This window comes from Antechinus flavipes, chromosome 4 (assembly GCF_016432865.1).
Source record: "Antechinus flavipes isolate AdamAnt ecotype Samford, QLD, Australia chromosome 4, AdamAnt_v2, whole genome shotgun sequence".
NCBI lineage: Eukaryota > Metazoa > Chordata > Mammalia > Dasyuromorphia > Dasyuridae > Antechinus > Antechinus flavipes.
The window spans coordinates 129,293,923-129,312,307 of record NC_067401.1 but is presented as its reverse complement, the minus strand read 5'-3'; the positions used below and the strand labels follow the sequence as shown (position 1 = coordinate 129,312,307).

Here is an 18,385-nt window from a genome sequence, read left to right as displayed (position 1 = left end):
ACTGATAATGAAGCTTGAAGTTAGTAGTTGGAGGGAGTCAGAGATTAAGAATTGGGGTCAATGTGAAGACCAAATATAGGAATTAGAGTCAGAATTAAGGTTAGGTGTTTGGGGCTGAGATAAAAGGTTAAGATTAGGAATTGGGAGTAGGAATGAGGATTGAGATTAGGAGCTGGGGCAAAGGGATGATATTTAAAGTTTATAAATGTGGGGTTAGAGTGAAGATTGAAGATAAGAGTTGGGGTCAAAGAGGAATGTTGAGTTTGGAATTTGGGCCATTTGGTGAATATTAAAAAGAGGAGTTAGAGTAACATGAAGGTTGAAGTTTGGAGCTGAGGTCAAGAGGGAGTTTTGAGATTAGAATTGGAGTGAGGAGTGAAATTTAGAACTGGAGCTGGTAGTAAAAGAGTGAAGGTGGGAGTGGAGGTGAAGAATGAGGTTAAGATAAGAGTCAGGAGTGAAGAATGAAGGTAGGAACTGGGGTCAAAGATATCAAGATTTGGGTGTGGGGTGGTCAATATTTCCAGGGCAAGAACTGCTGTTCTGTGCCCAGCCCAGTGCCGCGAGGTCCGTTCAGTGACCAATGTCGTTTCATTCTTTTAGATCTAATGCTGGATGATGTAATAACCCCCGGCAGCTCTGCCAGCGCAGCACCAGGTACTGCGGCTATTGGGTACTTGGTCCGAAGGGCATGGCCTGGGGGATATCACTGACCTCAGGCCCTGCCTGCTTCCCAGTTTCTGTGTCATTTGTACATGGATATGTCATTTGCTTCCTCTCCATGACACATCAATCTCATACTTGTGGGGTAAGGGTTGGGGGTTGAAGGGTCCCCATGTACTACATAAGAAGGCACCATTTGAAATCCTAGGTCTTATCCAACAGAGCTTATTGCCTAGTTGGGCAGGGCCTAAGGACTTAGGTGAGGCCATATCCCCAATCTCTGCCTTATACCTCTGAACTATCAACCTTCTTGGCAAAAACCAGGAGATGTGGTCCAAGAATCTGCCACAAGCTGGACCACTTCCCTGAATTTCTTACTATCCTGTCCCCTTTCTTTCTCAACTCCTCCACTACCACCCTTGGCTTTTCAGCACAGTGGCAATTATTACAGCTGCAAATCTCTCTAGTCTCTTTTTGTCTGAAGAAGAGACTTTGATTTGAGGGAGCATTATGAGAGAAAAGAGGATTTGTTTTTAAAATGTAACGATGAATAATTTAACAGACACATTAATAGTCAAGAAAACGCAATCTCTACGTCAGGGCTACAAACAACAGAAATTAGTCAAGACCTGAGTTAGCCAAGATCCTCTCCCCCCAAAAGCCAAAGATTGGAGAGAAGGTCCAAACCACTTGTTGGAGACTGTCTTTGGACACAGACAATCTCCTCTCTCTACCATTTGAGATATGGCTTCCCTTGATTTCCTCATCTGCAATATACCCATGAGGTCTCCCATGAAGTTTCAAGCAGCTGTATACCAGCCCCTAACCCTGGCCATAATTCTCCTGTGTCACTGCACGCTCCCTCCCTGCACGGACTCACAAAGGACTCACTCCATGGGTATGTGGCTGTTGGGTCAGTGCCCCATACCAGGGAAAGGCTTTATAAAAGCCCCAGTATTGGAACCACAAGGAATTAAGTCAAGGATCTATCTTGTCTTTTAAGACTCACTTATCAACCCAAAGTGGGATATCCCAAATGTCCATTTCACATATAGTATCTCAAAATTATCCCCTGACCTGCCCTAACTTCACCATGATCTATGTTGTACATCCCATAGGGTGCTGGTGGTGACATGTCCAGTATTGAGTGGAAGTCTCCCTGGAATAATCAGCTTTATGTTGTGTCTGAGTCCCCTGGTTCCATATGTTATGTTAGAATTTCAGATCCCTATCATGCTGTGTTTGAGGAGAAGACATGGACAGGAAGAATTCTATCTATGCTCTTTTGAATGATATAAACCCTGACACATGTATATTCTTTCTGTCTGTCTCTCCCCGTCCCTCTCTTCCCTCCCTTTCTCCCTCCCTCCCTTCTTCCTTCTCTTTCTGTCTCTGTCTCCTCTCCCTTCTTCTTTTTCTCTCTTCCTCTCCCTCCTTTGCCCCCTCTCTTTTTCTCTCTTCCCTCCTTCCCTCCCTCCCTCTCTTTCTCTGTCCTTCCCCCCCTTTTCCCTCCTTCCTTCCTTCTCTCTCTCTCTCTCTCTCTTTCTTTTTCTCTCTCTCTCTCATATACATAATTATATATGAGCTCATACACATACTGTCATTCAGGTCCAAAATAGGGGCTTCCAGTGTCCTGTTGCTACCCAACACATAATCTTAGATACCCACTGTTTCTCTGTCTGCTTACCTTGTTTCCTGTTCTGGGCCTGTGGCCTTCTGTGATTCATGTAGCTACATTATATATGATCCAAGCAGAGGGTCCAGACCAATGGACAATCCTCACCTTCCAGTCTAGTGTGATTGTTGGATGTCCAAAATTTCTATTACACCCATCCTCCACTTATATCCAGGTTTCTTCCCAATCAGAAGGAATCTTAAGAGTAAGAGCATCAGGTCAGTCATTGTCTATGGTGGTTTGAGGAACTGAATTCCTTCACAGGTACCAGCAGATGGGGAGGGGAGCAGGAAACAGTGACACCAGGTTTTTTGCTAAGCAGGTTTGGCTATAGATAGATGAAGACTGAGTTCGGTTTGTAGGCAGTGAACCCCACAGCCATGAAGTACCCACTTCCTCCTTCCCACCACATCCCATCTCAAAAACCAGACCTGGTCAAAGGAGCTGAATGCAAGACCCATCCCATGTGGGGGATTGGGTCATAAGTCTCTCCCTCCCTACTTTCCATCTGGTTCTGCCCTTTCACCTGGTCTGTGCCTGAAATCTACTCAATGATAACTCCAACTAACCCACTTTGCCTGTTGCCCTCACCCTTGATCCTGTGTCTTCCTCTCAGCCACCCAGTACTTGGGGGTGTTGTGTAAGGAGGTACAGGAGTGGGAGATGCCTTATTTCCCATCTTGTGAATTTGTCTGATATTTACTGAGCCTGCTATGACTCATGCAGCTGGAAGGGGGCAAGGGTACAAGGGAGAAAGGCATGGACCCCAGGATAATTTCCAATCAACCAAGGACTTCCCCAATGACTTAAGTAAGAGTTTCCCCATACCTCTCCCTCCTTCCCCGCCCCCAATCTCCCTGGGCTGTTGTGGCTGAGACAGTAGCTTCCAAAGCAACTAAATTTGTGGCCCCCTGACAAGGTAATCTACATTTACACTAATCTGCATGCCAGGCATGTGGGGGATGTGCCACCCCCTGCCCCATGTAGCTAAGAGAATGCTAAGCAGGGTTGGATCGCCTCCGCGAGGGTTGTCCACAGGTGGATGCCCTTGAGGGTTTATGTCTAAATATGATCAAAAATATAAAATAAAACCCAACAGTGGTTTGGAGAGGGAGTGGGGAAAGGGATGGAGAGGAGGAAAATGACTGCACTGGGAGGCAGGGAATATGTCTTCTATTCCCAGTTCTACCCCTTAGCTAGATTTGTAACCTTGAAAAGATCATGTCAAATCCCTGAGCCTCAGTTTCCTCCTCTATAAAATGAGTGGATCGTATTAGACAATCTCTAAGGTTTCTTCCAGCTCTGATGTTCTAGGTTTTGATGCCTCTGAAATATCAATGAAGGGTTTCTAGATGTTTCTCCATGTTATAGTGGGAGATGAGGAGGGGGACAGGGAAGGGGAGACAGGGGAGGCTGCCTTATGATTGCTTGGGATGGTTAGTGATCAACCCTGCTCTAGGCAGACACCCCCACTCCTGCTTAACCTTGCCTCCCTGGCCTTTTTTGGGGGATGGGGGAGAGTCTTGGAGGACTTGCCTGTCAGGAGCCCCTGACTGAATCCCACTGTGGCTATCACTCAGAGGGATAGAATGAGAACAGGGGCAGAGGTGGGGACCTCTCAATTTGGCCACCAAAATTGCATATGAATTAAGCCTATATAAATATTCAGTTTGGGGTAAAGGGATAAGGAAGATGCCCTCCCTCCCTCCAGTTCCCTTCTGCATTGTCTCAGCTAATAATGGGGCTAATAAGAAGACAGTGTTTCTAGCTTAATTGTATTCAAACATCTTGGTTAATTCCCCATTCATATTTTAGCATAATGGGATCGGGTGCTCTCAGCTTTTATGGAGATTAATGTAGAGCTAGAGAAATCCCGCCTCTCAAGCTGCACAGCTCAGCTCCTTCCCAGCTTTTACAGGGATAGAGGGAAGAATCCTCACTTGTCTCCAGTCAACTCTCTGTTACCCACCCAATGAAAGATCCAAGATTTTGTTGTTCTCAGCCCAGACTGACCTTCCCCCCGCCTACCTCCGGCTAAACTGGCATCTTTCCTCGGGGAGATACTGTCTTGAGCCAATCATCATTTAGAGAATCAATCTTCAGTGCCTGGAAATAAAACAAAAATCATAATGTATTCCCAAATTGAAAAGACAAATCCTAAAATACTTTGGTTTTGGGGGTGGGGGAAGGCAGAGATTATTCGCATCATTGTCTTTTCACATTAGATAACTGAGAGTTGACTATGTGAGAACTGCTTGTTTTTTTGTTGCTGGGGTTTTTTCACCTTTAGACAATTTCAAGCTCTGACTTCTTTTTTCAATTTTCATCTGGGTCCCACTTCCTTTGCGTTTCCTGATTCAGTCTATCCCTCTGTTAAATAACCAGTACTAGGATGGGGTCCTAAGTATGAGCTGGTTTAGGGTCACAACTTCCTATTGGAACCAGCCAGCCCCATTCTGGGGTGCAGTCCATGCTGCTGATGGGCTTGTGTCCTCCTAGGCCTCCTTAGGATGGGGGAGAAGGACTGTCTGAGATCCATGTCTGTTTGATGGAGCTGCCAGGAAGCCTGATCAGTCCCCAAAACACTTTCCCCCAAATGAAAGGAATGTTACTCTTTTCTGCTCTCCCGAGATCCACCCCAACCCTCAGTCTTTATCTAGGTTGTATCTTGCTCCCTAGTTTTGTCCTTAATGCCTCTAAGGGACAGTAGTACTCCTAGGGCAGTGATTTTAATCACTGGCTGATCTGCTAATTACAAGAGTAATATTATGCTTCTGACAGATCTCAGACAGCCTCTTCCACTCCAATATGCATTATCATGCTGCCCTGAATTTATGGTCTCAGGCTGGGCATTTCCTCATTAGAGATTAGGTGAGCAAATTAGTTTATCTCCTCAAACATTCAGGATTCCAAGAGCTTATATCTAGCATGAGAGCAGATCCTCTTCCTCCACCTCCACTCCAGGAACACATGGGCATCAGAGTGGGGTTTGTAGAGGGGAAGGAACTTGGGAGGATGGGGCTGGTGTTGTCCCCTTCCCTGAGATCCAGTCCTGGAACTGTCCAAATTCTAATCTCTACTTTTAATTCCAAATCTTTAGCTCCATTTAATCTTTTTTGTAGCACTCTTCCACCCCCACTGAGCTTCATGTAATCCTTTTTTTCCCCTTTCCTTTTTTTCCTTCCTATTTTTGGATCTAGCTTTGTCTATAGAGTGGAAAGGTGAAGGAGAGTGGAGAAAGTTTTCTTTTTCTTCTTGAGGAATAAGTGCTCTTTGGACCCCAAATGTAAGGGGAGGAGGTTGTCTCACCTGTTCCCTAATCTGGATTAGGAGCTGTGCATGTTCAATGCCCTACCTTACCTGGAGAGGTATCAGTAGAAATGCTTAGATTAGAGAGAGCAAATGCCTGTGATACCCTCTCCCAGCTCCAACTCCCCCCCCAAAACAATTTGCCCTTTTGGGGAGGGAGTAGGAAGAATGGAGGTGCTGATAGAAGTAGAATGACCATCTCTGGTGTTGGGGCTGGTGGCTGTTTGGGGAGCCTGACTTGGGAAGGGCAGGGGAGATGGATGGGGCAGGGGGAGACTAATGGTTTCTCTTTCTCTGGCCCTGTCATTGGCTTCTCCCCCACCAGAAGCACAATGCAAACCTTACTATTCAGACTACTCAAGGTTCCGTCTCCTCGTCCACCACATGTGTACTAGCCACTACTTGGATCTCTTCATCACCGGTGTCATTGGCCTGAACGTGGTTACTATGGCCATGGAACATTATCAGCAGCCTCAGGTAAGAACTCCCCCTCCTGCTCATACACACAGCTCGTTTCCCACCGCCCCACCCCCATCCCCTACATATTGGAAGGAACCTCCTCCTCCCTATTGGATAGCTTATCCATATGGAGAGACATCAGTGTACCATTGTGGGGGGGGGGGGAAGGGGAAGGGATTCCCCTTCAAAATTTTTGACAGATGGGATTTCTGAATCCCATTCAAAGTCATGATTCCAGTGTAAGAGAAAAATAATCAGGCTTTTTCAGTGTCTTAGTGGGTAGAGTGCTGGGCTTAGAATCAGGAAGGCCCGAATTCAAATTCTGTCTTAGGTGCTTATTAGCTGTATGACCTTGAGCAAGTCATTACCTCGGTTTCCCTATCTGTAAAATGAGATGATAATAATAGCACCTATTCTATAGTATTGTTCTGAGAACTAAATGAAACAATATATCTAAAATGCTACACATATGCTATTATTATTTTATTTAATATTATTATTAGATTATTTGGATTTAGATTTGGATTAAAATTATATCTCTACTGCTTAGAAACAGTGTGCCTTTGGAAAAGTTCTTCCCCCTCTCTGGGTTTCAGTTTACCCATTTGTAAAGAGAGGGAGTTATATTTGATGATCTCCCAGTTGTGGCTTCCAATGTTGTGGCTTCTAGTCCACAATTATCCAACATACCCTCTGTCTACCACATAGACCAACTAATTCTCTGCCACAGAATCTCATAAGGAGGGTGTTATCCCCTCTGGCATCAGTGATGAAGTCCTGAATCTGTTCCCCCTAGATCCTGGATGAGGCTTTGAAGATCTGTAACTACATTTTCACCGTTATCTTTGTCTTGGAGTCTGTTTTCAAACTTGTGGCCTTTGGTTTCCGACGATTCTTCCAGGACAGGTAATTGAGAGTGGAACTACAAGGTGCCTTTGTTCCCCCTTGGGCTAAATCTCCAGAAAATTCTTGCCATCTCCAAGCAGTCTTCTTGGGCAAATCTGGGGGATACTGGAGCCTCCCACTGCCTTCCTCTCACCATTATGGGAAGGGGAGGTGACCCAAAGGTTTTGAGAAAGTTCAGAATACAGTGCCAAACAGAGATCTGGAGATGAGGTCCAGAAGAAGGGAGATGGGGAATGATGAGAAGACTCCTTTGAGATGAAAAGGACCAAGAGAGATCAAGAGAGCTGGATTCTAATCTTTCTTGGTGGGGATTGAGAAGCCCTACTATAGTCAGATTCATCCAGGCAGCGAGGTGGATGGACCTCTGGAGTAGCTAACAATAAGACTCCTGAATTCAAATCTTGCTTCAGACATTTATGATTCTGGGCATGTCACTTAACTGCTACCTGCCTCAATTTCCCCATCTATAAAATGAGGATGATAATAGCATCTCCTAATGAGGATGGTAAAAGCACGACAACTAGGTTATTGTGAACATAAATGAGGATATATTTATAAAATGTTTTATAACCACTATAAATACTATATATTATTAAGAGGGCAACCTGGTATTACAGAAAGGGAGATCAGAAGATCTGCATTTCATATCCCACCTTTGAAATTTCCTATCTCTGTGACCTTCAACAAGTTACTCCTTTGTAAAATGTGGGGAGGGTGACCGAGATGTCCCTCTAATATCCCTACCAGTTTTTTAATCTATGATCAAATGGATTCACAAGAACTGAAGGAAAGTCTGGATTTCTTTATGGGCATATCCTGTGGGATGGAATAAGAATCTGGTTAACAATTAATTAATAATAGGTTAATAGGCATTTGGGAGAGAGGAGAATAGAAGCAATTATTGAGTATTAGAGACTGACAGACCTGGGTGCTATTCCTAAATCTGCTACTAACTAGGTTTTTGTGATCCTACATCAGTTTGTCCCCTTCCTCCTTTCCAAAATGTTGGATATCTTTAAAGTCTGTTCTAGCTTCAAGGTCCAAAAAAATGTCCTTATGCTTCCTGCCCCTCTATCCCAACAAACCCAGCACTTCCACCTTTTGGGTTCCCTTGGCCCCTACCCCAGAATCCCTCCATCCCCCCAGGGAGACACGTTTCGGGTTTCCAGGTGGAACCAACTAGATCTGGCCATCGTACTGCTATCCATCATGGGGATCACTCTGGAAGAGATCGAGGTCAACGCATCACTGCCCATCAACCCCACCATCATCCGCATTATGAGGGTGCTCCGGATCGCCCGTGGTCAGTGTCTGCCGGAGAGGCTCACCCCAGCCACATCAGGAACTCTCCATCCTGCCTTTGGAGAGCTAACAGCTGGGGGCAGGAAAGCTAATACCTTGGAGTTGGATTAGGAAATAAGATCCCCTCTGGGATAGAGTCCATTCTGCCCAACAAGTGAACCCATTTTTCTTCTGTACAATATGAAACTACTTTTATATACATATATGTATGTGTATATATACATATATATGTATGTGTATATATATTACATATATATATTAGATATATATAAAATATATATAAAATTGCTTGGAAGGAAGGGAATCTGGGCTGCTTTAGGACTCCTGGCCAGCTCCAAGTTAAATGTACTGTTTCTCAATTCATCCAATCTGACCTTTCCAAGCTCATTCATCTCTGCTGAGTAAAAAAAATTGTTGGGTTCCTCAAAGTTCCCCATTGCCTTCTTCTCTCCATGGTAGGTGGGAAAGTAGTTCTTGGCCCCTTCCCCACCTAACACCTCCACTAGAATTCCATCGGTCCTGCCCTTCAGCAACAGTCTGGGGCCTTGAGACCTCAGTTTGGGAATGGGGAGAGAATGGACTGTTCACCCTCATCCTGTCCCTTTGTTTCCTCAGTGCTGAAGTTGCTGAAGATGGCAGTAGGCATGAGGGCGCTGCTGGATACAGTGATGCAGGCCCTGCCCCAGGTATTGGAGGAGGCTGGGATGGGGCAGTCATTTGTTCTCTGGGTCCCCAATGACTCTTCCTTTGTTTGGAGGGCCTAATTCTTTCTCCTCTATGAACTGGAGGACAGGATTGAGGGAGAGGAAGGGAGAGAGGAGGAGGAGGAGGAAAGTTTAGGACTGGACTGGGATAAACATGTGCATCTTTGCCTTGTCTTTTCCTCTTTTCCAGGTAGGGAACCTGGGGCTCCTCTTCATGTTATTATTTTTCATCTTTGCAGCTCTGGGCGTGGAGCTTTTTGGAGACCTTGGTGAGTTGGAATTGTGTGTAAGGGAACTTTGTCCCAAGGCCTAGAAGTGGGGAGTGGAGGGTCCTAAAGTCTGGGGCAAAAGAAGTAGCTGACGGGGCCTCCCCTTTCTCTCTTATTCTCTCCTCTAGAGTGTGATGAAACCCACCCCTGTGAAGGCCTGGGCCGCCATGCCACCTTCAGGAACTTTGGTATGGCCTTCTTGACCCTTTTCCGAGTTTCTACTGGTGACAACTGGAATGGCATTATGAAGGTGGGACCCTCCTCCTCGCCCCTACCTTGCATCTTCCTGGCTCTTCCTGTAGTTGGTCTGTCCTCAGAATTTCACTGTAATAGCCTGAGCTAAAAATTGTTAGGAAGTTGAAATGATACTAAATAAAATCTTGTAGCATTCTCCCCTTCTCTTTCATTCAAGGTAACCCTTAATTCAGTTTTGAGAACTCCTTTGTTTAGAGGAACAAAAGAAGCCTCTGAGAGTTTTTTCATCCTTAGGACACCAAACCTCTTCTTTTTTCCAGAAGATATACTATAGTTTCCTCCATATTCAAGATACCTAATAATTCCCCTCTCACCAAAATATTCCATAACTTTTCTATCTTCCTCTGCCGTCTTACAGCTCCCTTTTTGATACCCTCAATTCATTCCATATCCCCAGGACATTCTATTAACTTTTCTTCTCTTCAGATTACTTCATAACTTCCTCTAAGTCCAATAAAGCTTTCTTTTTTGATACCCCATAGTTCCCCCTCTTACCAGCATACCCTATAACTCTCCTTTTTCCCTAAGAAGTGCCATTTTCCATCCCTAAAATATATCCTCACTTTCCCTAACATAGCCATAACTAACTCTCCCTTCTCCCTATAATACCCTATAACTTTTCTGCCTCCTCAAGAGATCTCTTTCTCTTTTCTCCCTATAACTTTTTTACCTCTTTTGTCAGAATATCTTATATCTTCTGCTCTTTCTTTAGAGAGAAACCTTAACTCCCTTTTCTCCTTGGGACACTTTATAACTCACTTCTGTGTATATATGTATAAATATGTATGTATGTATACGTATGTGTGTGTATATATGCACAAATACATATACACATTCACCTACTGCATATATTCTTTTCTCTAAATCATCTTCTAACTTCTTCCATTCCCAAGATACTTTCTATCTCCTCCCTCTCCCTTGGACATCCTGTAACTCTTCTCTCTTTTTCTGATACTTTATAACTTCTCTATTTACTAAAAGAATTTAAACTCAGGATACCCTATATCTCCTTCCTTCAAGATACTCTCTAACCCAAGGGATTCTTGAGTAGTCTGGTGAATTCTCTAGCCCTCCTCTCATAATAATTTTTTTTGGAGTTTTTTATTTTCAAAACATATGCACAGATAATTTTCAACATTCACCCTTGTAAAACCTTGTGTTCCAATTTTTTTTCTCCCTCTCTTTCCCTCCTAGATGGCAAATATATGTTAATATATGTTAAACATACAATTCAGAATAATTTTTAAGCACATAGAATTAAAAAGGAAAACAATTATATTGAAATATAGTTATAAAAATATTTTGAAAATTCAATTTATTTTATTTTCCTAATCCTTTCCCACTCTTTTCCCTTTCTTCTTCTCTTTGAAAAAGCAATTAAAACAAAACTCATATCAAATATTTTATAACATTTTGTAAATATTTATATATTTTATACATTTTTGTAATTTTTAATTTTTCATATTTTAGAAATATTTTATAAAATCTTTTTATATTTTTTATATTTCAGAAATCTTTTATAAAATCTTTTTGTAATATCTTATAAAAATTTCCAGGCTTCCTGAAACCTATTTACCAACCCAGATTAAGAACTTCTGCTCTTAATCTAACTCTTTCATTCCCCATTCAGGACACGCTCCGAGACTGTGACCAGGAGTCCACCTGCTATAACACTGTCATCTCCCCCATCTACTTCGTGTCCTTTGTATTGACTGCCCAATTTGTGCTGGTGAATGTGGTCATTGCGGTCCTGATGAAGCATTTGGAGGAAAGCAACAAGGAAGCCAAGGAAGAAGCAGAGCTGGAGGCTGAGCTGGAGATGGAGATGAAGACCTTGGCCCCATCCCAACCTCCCATGCCGGGAGACCCCTTCTCCTGGCCTCGGGGAGAGGGAGGCTCCGACAGCCAGCCAGGCAGCCCGAAGCTCAGGGCCCCCCAGGCCTTGCATGTCAAAGTGGCTTCTCAACTCTCCTTGGCCCACCCTATGGTGAGACCCCACTGGGGGATGAGGGGACTGGGAAGAGAGGGAAGGCCCCATGGGGCAGGCAGGCAGAGGATGGGAGGAATAGGAACCCTTCAGTCACAGACTGAGAGCCAGCCACTGAGCACTCATTTGCTGCTGCTTTCCTGTCCCCTAGAACCAGGTTCTCACTCTCTTCCCAGCTGATCAAGCCCCCAAGCCACAGGCTCCACTGCCTCCCTAGAGGAGACAATGAGAGCTTGAAAGGGCATCGCCCCAGGGGATGGTGCTGACAGAGATGGGGCAGTTAGGGAGGTTGGGAAGGTGCTCCAACTCCTCACCAAGGCTGCTGTCAGCAGCAAAGCTCTTGTCTCTTCCTGTCTCCTTCAAGGGAAGCTGTGACAGTAAAACATTGCCCCCAGCACTGGGTGGTCCCCAGGTACCTGTGGGATCTGCTTACCAGGCAGCCTGACTGGCCCTGACCTAGAAGAGTCATGGTGCTGCTCTCAGCACCCTGTCTCTGCTCTTCAGGGGGCTAGGAAGGAGTGTGTGAGCGGTGACAGTCACCACTGGGGATGGTGCTTTCTGATAGAAGCAGAGGGTTAGTCTCCTTGCCAGAGGTAACAGAACTCCCCCACTGATTTTTTTCCTCCAAGCAAACGCATTTGTTTTCCAGTGCTGATCTGGACTCTCCTTCCTTGATTCAGGACTGAGCTTTCTAAAAAGCTTTCTTTGTTTTAATGCCCTCTCATATCCTTCCCCTCATCTTCTCTCTACCCCTCTTTCTTCTTATTTTCTTGTTTTCTCTTTTTCACCCTTCTCAATTCACATTTTCATTAACCTTTCCTATTTCCTCTTCATATCTTCCTTTTTTGCTTCCATCATACTCTGTCCCTCGACTTCTTCATTCTCTCCATTTCTATCATTCCATGACATCTTCACTCTCATTCTCTCTGTTCTAAGCCTTTTTTCTTTCTCTCACTCCTTCTTTTTTCTTCATCCTTCTTTTCTCTCTAACTCACCTTCTTTCATCCTTTGTCTCATCCTTTCTCTCTCACCTCCTCTCCTTTATTCTTTCCCTCATTCTTTCTCTCACCTTCTCTCCTTCATCCTTTCCCTCATTCTTTCTCTCACCTTCTCTCCTTCATCCTTTCCCTCAATCTTTCTTTCTCTCACCTTCTCTCCTTTATCCTTCCCTCATTCTTTCTCTCACTCATTTTCTTTCATCCTTTCCTTCAATCTTTCTCTTTCCCACTTCCTCTCCTTAATTCTTTCTTCCTCATCCTTACTCTCTCATTTGTTTTTTCTTTAATCCTCATCCTCCTCTTCTTCACTCTTTCCCTCTATTCTGACCCTTCCTTCTCTCTCATCTCTTCTTTTTTCTTCATCCTTCTTTCTCTCTAACTCACCTTTTTCATCTTTTGCCTCATCTTTTATCTCTCTCATACCTTCTCTCCTTCATCCTTTCCCTCAATCTTTCTTTCTCTCACCTTCTCTCCTTTATCCTTCCCTCATTCTTTTTCTTCCATCCTCTTTCCTACTTCCTTTCCTTAATCCTTTCTTCCTCACCTCACTCTCTTATTTGTTTTTTCTTTATTCCTCATCCTCTTCATCTTCTCTCTCTATCCATTCTCTCTCTACATCCTCCATCTCTCTCCTTCATTCTCCTTTCTCTATTTCCTATTCCCTTTGTTCTCTGTATCCCACTCCTTCCAAATCCTTCTTTCTAATAATCTCATACACATCCTTTTTCTCTCTCAATCCATCTTCCTTACCTTTTTCTTTCTAATGCTCTTCTCTCTCCTCATTTCTTCTTTCCTACTCATCTTTCCCAATTCATTTCCCCACTTCCTACTTATTTCCTTCTATCTCCCTTTCTCTATATGTCACTCTTTTGTCTGCTTTCCCTTTCCTCTTGGACTTTCTCCCCCAACCCCTCTTTTTTCCCCAACTTCTCCTTGACACCACTCAGGACAGACAACTGTTTGACACCATCTCCCTGCTGATCCAGGGGTCTCTGGAGGGGGAGTTGAAATTGATGGATGAGCTGTCCAGCTCTTTGGGCCGGCCCTACACCTTCCCTCCCGCCCCTGGCCAGGGCGACTCCGAACCTCAGGTTACTGTCCCTGTGTTGTGTGCCCTGCCTTGCCACTTTAGTATTGGAAGGGGGGATACTGTATCTACCACTAATTAAGGTGACCAGTAAGGAAAGAAATCTAGGGTTACAATGTAGGTTAGGAAAATATTCAGTATTCTAGGAGGTATTTCCTTGTGCTGGGATGGTCTGTTTTAATATAAGAGGAGACTGGAAAAAACATTAAAGAGAGAGAGTTGGTGGGTCAATGGTGGTGGAAGGCTGTTGTGGGCATTAGAATGAGAGATACATAAAGATTCAGGAAAATGCTAAAGGGATTCTTAATCTAATGTTCACAAATTCCATAGGGTTCCATGGATAGATTTCAGGGCATCTATTAACTTAGATGGGGGAAATTGCATTTTTTGCAAACTTCTAACCAATGTTTATCATATATTTTAATTATTAAAAAAAAACCTTCTTATGATAAGAAGTGCATGGGCTTCACCAAAATGCCAAAGGTCTCCATGACTCACAAAAAAGAGGTTAAGAATCCCTGTGCTAGAAGAGAGAAGTCATGGGAGAGTTTTTAGGGCCCTTCCAGGTAGATCACTGAGGAGAAAAGGAATAGAGAGATAGGAACAGGACCTAGGAGATTAGAGGGAGGGGGTGTGTGGTCAAATACTTGTGGGACAAGGGAGAAGGGGAAGGGGCAAGGAGATTTTCTTAGCAGTGCTGACTGCCCTATCTGAGCCTTTGGGAGGGCTTTCCACAAAAGGCCCTGGATGGCTAACCTTGGAAGCAGCATTAGACCAGTATGTATCCATCCAGACCAAGAGGCTGATTCCTCTCCCTGGGCCCTGGCTCCTGCAATCATCCAAGATAGTGGCTTCTCATTATGTTCTTGTTTAGACATGACAGATGCTTCATTTATATGATTATTTTAAGCCCAAATTTATCCTAAAAAGAGATTTGGGAGTTGGTAGAAGAATGGGGGCAGGGAGGAATTAGGCCATGACACTGATCTCTAAGAACATGTGAGATGTGAAACATGAAATGGATGTTTTCCTATTCCCCTCCCTATCCATCACAACTCTATCATACCCCTAGGGACTTCCACTATAATAATTCCTCATTCTCTTGCTCTCTTTTAAGCTCTTATCCATTCGTTCTGCTATTTTCTATCCCTCTCTTACTATGCCTTTTCTTTCCTTCCCTTTCACACCCCTACAATCTTCTCTATCTCTCTCCCTACAGCAAAGGAATTAGTTTCCTAAATTAGGACAGGGAAAAATGGCAACTTAGGGTTTAAAGGAGTTCTGGTTGTTCAGAGACCAAAGGAATTAGCTTTAAATCTCCCATCCTCTTATTTCCTGTTCTTTCTTCCTTTTCAGCTTCCCAGTCTAGTTCATTGAATCCCAAATCTCCTATAGGATGAGAAAGAAGTCAGAGCTCACCTGCCCACTTTTCTCCCAATGTTACATCATCAGAATGGGGAATACGGGTATCAAGGTTTACTCCAGAAGTAGGAAGTAGCAAATGGGAGCATCAGGAATGGATTTTAGTATGATTGGGTGAGAACATGAAGCCTAGGAAGAGAGAACCCTTAAAAATATATGAAATAAGATGGTAGTAGGGAAGATTTCAGATAGGAAAGACTGGGGAAGGAAACATCAGAGAAAGCCCCTGAACTGAGATAGGAGATAGTTAAAGAGCCCAGTTTCCCACACTTAGATTCCAAGAGCTTGAAGCTGGAAGGGTAGATATCATTTTCCCCAACCTCTCATTTTATGGAAAGGGAAGTGACATACCCAAAAGAGAGCAAAGGTGGGATTTAAAGCTACATCTCATGCTCTCTCCATGACTCCACTCTGCTGAGAGTGAGCCTGGCAGGTGCACAGACCAGATCTTATAGGGGAGTGGGGGGTAACAGCAGGGGAAGCGAATGCTTGGGTCTGCCCCTATGTATGCAAATACATGTCCCATTTTTTTACATTTGGTGGCTTTGAGAGGAGGAGGCCATCCCTGCGTTCCTGGAGACGGATGATGTCTGTGGGAGAAGGACAGATGGTGGGATTGAAGGAGTCAGAAGTTGAGGCTTTGACAAATCGTTTTAGATGTAGAGGAAATATTAAGAGCATAGCCAGACTTTCTGTGGTATTTTCCCCCCTCACCTCCCTTTCCATGCCCAACCCCCCTCCATGCTGCTGCCTCTGTCTGTAGAGAAAAGGGAGGAAAAAAAATCATCTTTCTTTTCCTTTTCTTTATTTCCCTCTCTCTCTTTTTTGGTTTCATCTTTCATGACTGTGTCTAAAGCCCTCCCCCCCTGACACAAGGTGGCAAGAATCTGTGGGGATCTTTTTTATGTGGTTTCCTCGTGCTTTGCTATTCAGGTTCAGTCGATGTTTGCTCTCAGTCCTTTTGTATATGTGGCGACCCTTCGAATTCATGCTCTGCTGTGTGTGTGTGTGTGTGTGTGTGTGTGTGTGTGTGTGTGTGTGTTACAGTCAGGAAAGTCTAAGGAATGTCAGTTTGTTGGAGGTGGTGGGAAAGAGGAGGGAGGTTTTTGTTGTACTTTTTTCAATGTGTTTTGTTAAAAAAGAAAAAAAGAAAGAAAGAAAGAAAAAAAATTTCTTTTTTTTTCCATTTTTTTTTTGTCCTGGTTTCTTATGCTTGATCATCTCTCTCCTTGTTTAGATCCCTCTAGCTGAGATGGAGGCTCTGTCTCTGACGTCAGATATTCTGTCTGAACAGTCCTGCTCCTTAGCTCTGACGGATGATTCTTTGCCTGATGACACTCACATACTTTTACTTAGTGCCCTGGAAAGAAATGTACATACATAGATCTGCTCACTCTCTCCCTTAGCTCGGCGCAGGGCTCTGAATACTGGCATTGGGGCTTTCCCTCCCTCAGCCCCCCATTCCCACTCCCCTCTTCTCAAAGCCTTCAGTTCTCACTCTTTATCCCAGATACATTAATTCAGTTACAGCTCTTATTTTTTTTTCCAAATTAACATCTCTCACCAACTCTCCTTCAAAAAGAGTAGAGAGACACAAAGGTTGAATGTGTGTGACCTTTCCCATAAGGAATACAAGGAAGGGTGGGGGGTGGAATATACCTCAAAGTATTAAACTGAGTGCTTTCCACACTCCCCTCTGAATTGGCCCTGCCAGGCTGCAGAACCAGGCAGCTGATGCTGTGCGTCCTGGAGACCCTAGACCTCTGCTCTGGGGGTCCAGACTCAGCCCCCTGTATTTGGAGCCCTGCCCAAGCTATACCCCCATTCCTCCTTCCCTTCTTCTCCATCTTCCACTCCACCCTTATCAACATTAGACATTTACCACTGTGTAGTGGGGCACTGCTTTTTCCTCTGCTTTGACCAACATGATTTATTTCCCCACTTTTAGAAGGGGACCATTCTTGTCTTCTCTGTTATTCTCCATGTCTCTCGCCTCTTACCCTAATTTCTGAGGACTTTCTTTGTGTCTCTGATAAATCCTCCAGTCTCCCTTGTCTCTCCAACCCTGTGTGACTCAGATCTTACTCCCCTTTCCCATCCCAGTCATCCCCCAAATCAGATTTGGTTGTAGTGCAAAAGAAAGAAGCCTTTGGATCTTGCTGGGGGAGGGAGGTGAGGTGAGGTGAAACTATTTACCAAATAAATCTTCCTTTTTCCAGTGGGGCCCAGCTGCACCAATAGAAATGCACTGGGCCAGAGCCTATAGCTTCTGGTTGGAAGTCCCAAGAGGGCTTTGGTTCTTGGCTTCAGTGATTTCCAGTGCTGGGGAAGTGGGAGCTAAGGACAGAGTCCTGTCCCAGGCTCAGACATCCTCAATCGAAGCCCTGAGTTATATTCTTGTTAGGTTGCTAAATTGGGAATGAAGAGAACAAAACTGACGATTGAGCAGAGGAAGGCGAGAGACCATAGTTTTTGGTCCTGCAGAGTCAGTTTCCATACTGTCTGGCCTCTGAAGCTGAAGGAATATTCAAGGGGAACTCTGTCTAACATCTTCATTTAGAAAGACCTATCCCCAGAAGAACACTTGAAGTTCTGATTCTGTGATCCTGGGTGAACCCTTTTATAATCCTTGGACAAATAGCCTTCACCATCCTTTGATACACACACACACACACACACACACACACACACACACACACACACATACACCTTTACCATTCTAAAGCTATGTATAAAAATGTGTTGATGACATAAACTATAAACCTGAGGCAAAGCTTCCTCCCCATCCTGCCTCCTCCCTGAAAACTCATTAGTCTCCCTTTTCTGTCTCAGTGTTCCTTGTTGTTCCTCTTTCCCAAATCCTGTGACATTCTGCATGCCCATTGTTCCTACCTGCTGGGGTGGGGAATTTGGTTTCCAACTGCCTAATTGTGCCTCGGTGGCCAAAACTGTGTGTCTCCTCTTCCTCCCTCCCTTCCCATTTTCTTTTTCAGACTGTGACTCTTCCCTACCCTGAAGGGGTTCTGGCCACTGGACCCTCTGCCTTCCAACCAAGTCTGCTGACTATCCGGAAGTCAGGGGTCAGCAGGACCCACTCCCTTCCCAATGACAGTTACATGTTTCGAGATGGGGGCTCCTATCAGGGCTCCCTGGGGCAGAGGGCCTGGATGCTTCCCAAATCTCAATCAGGTAGGAACTCTAAGGGGATGGAGTGGCCATCCATTGCCTTCCTAAAGCGATCATTGTACACCTATTCAAGTTCATATCTCAATCTTGTGCTGAATAATAGACAAAGATGGAGGATAGTAGAACAAAAAGAATACATGGCCCTCAGGCTCAGGAGGCTTTC

At 44.3% G+C, this 18,385-nt stretch overlaps 1 protein-coding gene across 13 annotated transcripts in view; it reads left to right on the top strand.

Annotated features, from left to right (window-relative positions):
- CACNA1G (calcium voltage-gated channel subunit alpha1 G) overlaps nt 1–18,385 on the top strand; it is an 86,854-nt gene that overhangs the window by 65,462 nt on the left and 3,007 nt on the right. For 4 of the 13 annotated variants that reach the window (XM_051994305.1, XM_051994299.1, XM_051994298.1 and 1 more), the window contains 11 exons: nt 604–657; nt 5,973–6,124; nt 6,903–7,012; nt 8,182–8,315; nt 8,930–9,000; nt 9,209–9,287; nt 9,416–9,537; nt 11,173–11,529; nt 13,475–13,618; nt 16,274–16,408; nt 18,030–18,225. In XM_051994305.1, coding sequence (XP_051850265.1) covers nt 604–657; nt 5,973–6,124; nt 6,903–7,012; nt 8,182–8,315; nt 8,930–9,000; nt 9,209–9,287; nt 9,416–9,537; nt 11,173–11,529; nt 13,475–13,618; nt 16,274–16,408; nt 18,030–18,225 — 1,554 coding nt within the window. The remainder of the gene's footprint in view (nt 1–603; nt 658–5,972; nt 6,125–6,902; nt 7,013–8,181; nt 8,316–8,929; nt 9,001–9,208; nt 9,288–9,415; nt 9,538–11,172; nt 11,530–13,474; nt 13,619–16,273; nt 16,409–18,029; nt 18,226–18,385) is intronic. The other 9 variants (XM_051994303.1, XM_051994302.1, XM_051994300.1 and 6 more) reach the window with 6 other exon arrangements.